Here is a 7,750-nt window from a genome sequence, read left to right as displayed (position 1 = left end):
TTTTTCCTCTGGATTTTTTTTACTCTGGGGAAAAAAACACCTTGGCCGGAGGCCCCCTTTAGGCTGTGGGCCGAGGAGCTTTATTCTGCAGTTTGGTGACCCAAGTCACCAAACTACATGAAATTTTCACATATTGTGTAAAAATATTTATATAAATCACCCCTGAAACTCGATATGAAGAAGACTTGCACATTTTTATTAAATTAGAGAAAAGCCGGAAAAATGTCGGGAATCCAATCAAAGCACGTCTAACATTGAGTTGTCTGCCAGTTGGCCAATCGCGCGCTTTGACAAGGTGCGTTCTGTCACCCCAGCTCTTCTCACTTTACACCAACAGCCTCACATCCCAATGCAGCTCAGTTAAAATTTTTAAATATGCAGACGACACAACAATAATTGGCCTTATCTCAGACAACAAAGAATCACAATACCATCTAACAGTCGATAGCGCAGTCAAATGGTGCGCAGACAACAACCTCCAGCTTAATACTTCAAAAACCTTAGAAATCATCATAGATTTTAGACGCAATCAAAACCACAAACCCCCGGTCCATGTCAACTCTCACCCCATAACCTCCACAAACTCATTTAAGTTTCTAGGCACCTATATCTCCAATAATCTAAAATGGCACATCAATGCAGACCACGTCATCAAGAAAGGTCAACAACGTCTATATTTCCTCAGACAGCTCAAAAAGTTCAGAGTTGATAAACACCTCCTGATCCGTTTCTATCAATCAATCATTGAAAGCATCATCACCTCCTCAATCACAGTCTGGTACGGTAACACCGATAGTCACTCACTACACAGAATACAACGCATTGTCTCCAAGGCCTCCAGGATCATCAACTCCCCCCTCCCCTCAATCCATTCCAGTTATCTCCAACGTACCTCACAACGGGCAAAAAAGATCATCTCGGACCACTCCCATCCAGCAAATCACCTTTTTCAGTCTCTCCCTTCGGGGAGGCGCCTCAGGTCACTTGCTACTAAAACCACCCGCTTTAAAAACAGTTTCTTCCCCTCAGCAATAAGAACTCTCAATTCCGTCCAATAATCAGACAATAATATGACTTTTGATGTATACAGTGTCTTGTCTATGGTCGTTCTTTTGCACTATGTATTGTTGGTGAGATTTGTGATTTGTGATGTGGTATGGATGCACTTTATTACGGTGATCTGTTATTAGTGGTATGTAACAAAAGCAGTGTACCATCATGTACCGAACCCAAATACCACCAACCCTGGTTGCGTGGCAATTAAAGATTCTATTCTATTCTATTCTTGTTTCAGGCTAGCACACAAAATGGCTGAGGGGGCTTCACAGATGCCTGTTTTACTGGAGATTCCGATTTGTTGTTCTGTGGAATAAATGTCATGGAAACTTGCAGCAGGTTAATTGTATTTAGTGGGAAAAGCATTAAAAAGGCTGAAGAAAGTGCTGCGAAGTGGATTAAAGTGCAAGAAAGCCTTCAAAGTCCCTGCTGATGTGCTGGAACACAAAGAAGGCCCCCATGAATCAACTCTAACTGAAAGGTAAGACTAAAGTCTGAATTTATGAAAATCTATCTGTATGGACTTTAATTAATTTCACCCTTCATTCATTCACTCACTCACTTACTCATTCATTCATTCATGAAATTGAGGGCCTAAACTATAACAGTCAATTAAACATTGTCACTAATGCCAGCCTGTTGTAGAGTAATAAGTCTTTAACAGCTAATCTCGGAGCTGCCTGCGAAAACTTACCGGGAAAAAGTGCTCCGACCGCCGGGCCTAGGTACTCGCGGTAAAGAGCGATCGATATCCCTCCGTTTTTCTCCCGTTATCGGGGTCTGAAAACGACCGCTACAGACGGCACTATGTACAGCCTCCCCCCCCCCCCCCCCCCCCCCGTCCGCCCGCAGAGATGATCCGCGGCTCCGCGATCACGAATCGGCCGCTTATTAATTGAGACCGCGGCTTCACTTTACCGCGAGTACCTATGTCCCGCGATCGGAGCAATTTTTCCCGGTAAGTTTTCGCAGGCAGCTCCGAGATTAGCTGTTAAAGACTTATTACTCTACAACAGGCTGGCATTAGTGACAATGTTTAATTGACTGTGTTATAGTTTAGGCCCTCAATTTTATGAATGAATGAATGAGTAAGTGAGTGAGTGAATGAATGAATAAGGAATGAATGAATGAATTTATTCACATTATATTAAATTAATTAAAGTCCATACAGATAGATTTTCATAAATTCAGACTTTAGTCTTACCTTTCAGTTAGAGTTGGTTCCTGGGGGCCTTCTTTGTGTTCCAGCACATCAGCAGGGACTTTGAAGGCTTTCTTGCACTTTAATCCACTTCGCAGCACTTTCTTCAGCCTTTTTAATGCTTTTCCCACTAAATACAATTAACCTGCTGCAAGTTTCCACGACATTTATTCCACAGAACAACAAAATGGAATCTCCAGTAAAACAGGCATCTGTGAAGCCCCCTCAGCCATTTTGTGTGCTAGCCTGAAACAAAGCGCGTGATTGGCCAACTGGCAGACAACTCAATGTTAAACGTGCTTTGATTGGACTAAAAAATTCCCGACATTTTTCCGGTTTTTCTCTAATTCAATAAAAATGTGCAAGTCTTCTTCATATCGAGTTTCAGGGGTGATTTATATAAATATTTTTACGCAATATGTGAAAATTTCATGTAGTTTGGTGACTTGGGTCACAAAATCCTATTTCTAGACACATTTTTGATGCTCGGCCCACAGCCTACTAGATTTTGAGGCCCTAGGCTGCAGCCTATGAAGCCTATAGGGTGATTTCACGAAAGGTCACTGGAGCGTAGATCCGCACCCACGTGACCGAAAATTTTAACTGGGGGACAAGCGTCACTTCCAGTACATGTTAGTGAATGGGAAAACACGCACTTTCACACCCGTTAAAAACATTGAAAACGGCCAGGTTTTGAGCTGCAATTTACTGAGCCAGTCGGGGTGACCGTGAGGCACAGCTACCTAAATTTACAGTAAAAAAAAAAGATAGAAACTAAGGTAAATACAAGAGGGAGCTGAAGGGGCAAAAAAAGCGGAAGTTGTTAGCGGACATTTTTCGTGGAGATTTAAAGATCCAAAATATCGGGAATTATCGCGTTTGCTCGCTGCATTTCATCAAAAGTAAGGCATTATTGGCTTTGTTATCTTTATTCATTTGTTAGATGAAAAGTATTAAAAGTTAGAAATCCTTCAGTAAAATTGCAAAATCGCCCATGGTTCTCGGGTGGGTTTTAACATGCAAAATGAAAACGCTTCTGAAGCTACATTCACCATTTAAATATCCGTGAATCATAAATGCATCTTGAAATAAATTTTACTCAGATGCAAGCTAAGGAATGGTATAATTGTCAGCTGTTAATTTGACAAAATCAGGACATTTTATTATTAGCCAAAAGATATTTCTCAATGTTTCTTGTTTAAAGCCTGCACAATCACCCAAACCACTTATTTATTTATCATCTAATAACAGACAAGCCTGCAGCATGGAATGATGTCAACAATCCTGATTGGGCACCCACTGTGAATATGGGACGCGGCGATGACAATGAGCAGGATAAACAACGTGCACAAGAACGCCATGCACGTGCAACAAGAAGAGAGAGTATTAAAACAGGTTTTGTCGCAGCTCAAGCATCTGTAGTTCTGCAAGTTGATGCTGAGCAGGTTGATGATCATGAGAACTTTGAACCGGTGCTGGAAGTACACTGTCAACTTGACATGCAAACACAAACACCAGTCAAAGAGACAATGGACACATCAACACAAACAGTGTGGAGTAGACATTACAGTACTGGAAGCACAACTAGACAATAAAAATAAAGAGCTCACTAAAGCTAGACAAGAAGCAGCCCAAATTAAGTTAACACAAGAAAGCCTTTCCAAGGATGACAAAAAGGTTAGGTTCTACACAGGTTTACCAACATTTGCAGTTTTGATGCTGGTCTTCTATTATGTTAAGGACAAGCTCACCAAAAGACAATCACTAACACATTTTCAGCAGTTGCTGATCGTCTTGATGAAGCTGCGACTTGCAGTGCCTCATGAAGATCTTGCATATCGATTCCTCGTTAGTAATGCCACAGTATCGCGTGTATTCACTAGTGGGATTGATGCCCTTTACGGCATATCCAAGTTAATTATTTGGCCTGAAAGAGATGTTCTGTGGAAAACCATGCCCATGCAATTTCGGCGGACATTTGGAAAGCGTGTGGCAGTGATCATAGATTGCTTTGAATTATTTTGTGATAGACCTACGAGTTTAGAGGCGCGCGCACAGACTTGGTCTAACTATAAGCACCATAACACCATCAAATTCTTGATAGGTATTACACTATGTGGTGCTATCTCATTTTTATCTGCAGCATGGGGGGGGGGGGGGGCAGAGGCACAGATAATTTAAATGGTAAATGGAGCTTCAGAAGCGTTTTCATTCTGCATGTTAAAACCCACCCGAGAACCATGGGCGATTTTGCAATTTTACCACAGGTAGCTGTGCCTCACGGTCACCCCGACTGGTACAGTAAATTGCAGCTCAAAACCTGGCCGTTTCCGATGTTTTTAACGGGTGTGAAAGTGCGTGTTTTCCCATTCACTAACATGTACCGGATGTACCTAAATCTCGATGCCCTAAATTTAAGCTTGTGAAGTTTACACGTAAATCTGCTCCTGCATCAATACTAATAACCACAAGTGTTGCCTTTTTCCTGGATTGGAAAGACAGCTCCAAAAGGGAGGTGGACCACGTGTAGCGAACCGTTCTGTGGCAGCAGAGACTGGATACAAATCCTGCACTTTAAAAAAAACAGCAGACATATTGATATTTCCAGCCAAAACTCGGTTGGATGGCAACACCAGCCTGTACAGCTTGTTCTGCAAAGAGAGCCTGCTGTTAACAGAATTGTAAACTGGGGAGGTGGAATGAACGTCGCCTGGAGATTCATTCGAAATTTGCAACAGATTGAACCCTATTTAAGCAAGCAGAGAGCAAAGCTTATTTTAAGTATTTTTGCATGCAAGCAAATACCAATTTAAAAAAAAAGACTGCCGCAACTGTGTTGGGTTGCAGAGACAGGATGCAGCAGGCAGGGGTGGGTTGTTGGCACTTGGCAAGGTGGACTGTGGCTGCGAGGTTGCCCCTGGAGCAGTTCTTCCGCTCTGGCCCTGGCTGCGAGTTGAGTGGGAGACGCGGTGTCTATGGCGCTGATGTTCGAGGCTTTGCGGCTGGTGGTTGGCCTTTTGTTCATGTTTACTGGGGCGTTGAAGCTGACGGATCAGGTCTCCGCCGATCTGTACGTCGAGGGGGTGAGTACGAGCCGCGGGAGTCTGTCCCTGTCCCGGGACAGCGACCTGTGCAACTCCTATCCCGGGACAGCAACCTGTGCAACTCCTATCCCGGGACAGCGACCTGTGGGGCTCCTACCCCCTGTCCCGGGACTGCCGCCTGCAGGTTTCTTTCCTCTCTTTCTGCTCCTGCCCCTCTGTTATCCTGACAAAGTTTCGTACTTTCAAGACTATTTTTCATTGCAACTTCATGCAACAATGACCTGCAGCCAAGAGTCAGGGTTGAATTCACTGCAGGTACACAAAAATGCTGGAGAAACTCAGCGGGTGCAGCAGCATCTATGGAGTGAAGGAGATAGGCAACGTTTCGTGCCGAAACATCCGTGCCCTCCTGCCCCGGGCCGGCAGCCCACCTCTCTCCACCGCTGCAATAGTTTGGCTCTTAGTGGAAAGAAGCGGGGAGTTTCGGGGAGCTTACGTATCGGTACAGTGATTAAAGATCAATGCACATTCAAAATAAAAGTGGAAACAGGAAGTGCAAAACCTTCAAAACAAAAAGCGCGACTGTTTTGATCCACAAAGGCGCCGAATTCTGCTCTCGCTGAAACTGCAGTAATCCCTGATGTGTTGCAGTTTTACATGTGTGAGCGCGGTTATATTTCCGCTCGGATGGTTCTGACTTAGAGGCGACCTGCCATGATAAAACACGGGCATACATTTGCTAAACGAAAGGTGAAATCTGTAACAATAGACGGAAAGGTGTGAGCTAATGTGATTGGGTTTGAAGGGCCTGTGAAGTTGCATTGAAATAGTCTTAAAAATATTAAACTTCTCAAGGATAACAAATGTGGCATCAACACAGCAGTTACAGACCCTTGGCCCATAATGTCCACCAAAGATACTAGAGGAGTATCTTTGATGTCCACTGACCTTAATGCCTGCACGTGATCCATATTCCTCCATTCCCTGCATATCCGTGCCTATCTAAAAAAACACTTAAATGCCACTCTCCTATCTGCCCCCTACCACTCTCTGTGTGAAAAACAGAACGTTACTTTTAGATCAGTTTAAAGGTACAGTGTAGAAACAGGACCTTCGTCCCACCCCCCACGAATCCGTTGACCATCGATCACCCACACACTAGTTCTATGTTAAAATGTAAGAAAGAAGTGCAGATGCTGGTTTAAACCGAAGATAGACACAAAAAACTGGAGTAACTCAGCGGGACAGGCAGCATCTCTGGAGAGAAGGAATGAGTGTGGAAGAAGGGTTTCGACCCGAAATGTCACCCATTCCTTCTCCCCAGAGATGCTGCCTGTCCCGCTGAGTTACTCCAGCTTTTTGTGTCTATCTTTGGTTCAAACCAGCATCTGCAGTTCCTTCTTCCACACCCATTCCTTCTCACCAGAGATGCCGCTGAGTTACTCCACCATTTTGTGTCTCTCTCCAGTGTAAACCAGTGTCTGTAATTCCTTCCTACACATTAGGGCGTTGGCAGCTTGGGTAATTATAATTGAGAAGAAGGTGACTGTTTAAATCAGGAAAATCGAGGCCAGGAGAATGTTGAATGCTGAAGAGTATTCTATGAACATATAGGGTCCAGAGCCCAATGCTGGTGGCAGGGAAATGTGAAGAATGTAGGGTGAAGCTCCCTGTGTGCATCACAAGTGCCTTTTGAACAGTCTGATCACCTCTCATTGTTCCTGCTCCCAAAGTACTCCCCACTCATCAGACGTGTTAAACCCACTGTGAGGACAGTTACAGTCTGGTCAGAGGAGGCAGACTCCACACTTCAGCATGTTTTGGAAACACTGACTGGAAGGCGTTTGCAGCCCAGGCCACCCTTGACTCCCACATGGACATTGACTCCTATACATCCTCTGTTCTGGACTTTATAAACTCCACCATCAACAGTGTCACCTCCCTCAAACGGGTGACCATATTCTCGAATCAGAAGCCATGGATGAACAGCGAGGTCAGGCTACTGCTGAAAGCACAGGACACCGCTTTCAGGTCAGGCGATGCCCGAGCATACAGTTCATCCAGGGCTAACCTGAAGAGGGGCATCAAGAAGGCCAAGCACTGCCATAAGCCAAGGATTGAGGAGCACTTCACCAACAACTCCGACCCCCGACGCATGTGGCAAGGCATCCAGGCCATCACGGACTATAGACCCACAAACACCACCCCCACATCCAGCGACGCCTCCTTCCTTGAGGAGCTTAACCACTTTTATGGCCGCTTCGACAGGGACAATCTAGAGACAGCCATCAAGGCTGTGCTACCTGCCGATCACCAACCCCTCACACTCACCCCCTACGACGTGTACGTGGCACTGAGCAGGATTAATGCACGTAAGGCTGCTGGCCCTGACGGCATCCCCAGCGCGTCCTCAGGGCCTGTGCTGCGCAGCTGACAGACGTCTGGACTG

The 7,750-nt window shown here is 44.9% G+C and overlaps 1 protein-coding gene across 2 annotated transcripts in view; it reads left to right on the top strand.

The window, feature by feature from the left end:
• Positions 1-5,119: 5,119 nt before the first annotated feature.
• The window catches only part of tmem35b (transmembrane protein 35B), a 50,914-nt gene continuing 48,283 nt past the window's right edge, over positions 5,120-7,750 (top strand). Inside the window, exon 1 of one of the 2 annotated variants that reach the window (XM_033045374.1) lies at positions 5,120-5,340. In XM_033045374.1, coding sequence (XP_032901265.1) covers positions 5,233-5,340 — 108 coding nt within the window. In that variant the 5' untranslated portion in view covers positions 5,120-5,232. The remainder of the gene's footprint in view (positions 5,341-7,750) is intronic. The other variant, XM_033045373.1, reaches the window with a different exon arrangement.

This window comes from Amblyraja radiata, chromosome 27, assembly GCF_010909765.2.
Source record: "Amblyraja radiata isolate CabotCenter1 chromosome 27, sAmbRad1.1.pri, whole genome shotgun sequence".
In the NCBI taxonomy this organism is placed as follows: Eukaryota; Metazoa; Chordata; class Chondrichthyes; order Rajiformes; family Rajidae; genus Amblyraja; species Amblyraja radiata.
The sequence above is the reverse complement of the archived record's forward strand: the minus strand, read 5'-3'. Positions and strand labels throughout refer to the sequence as shown.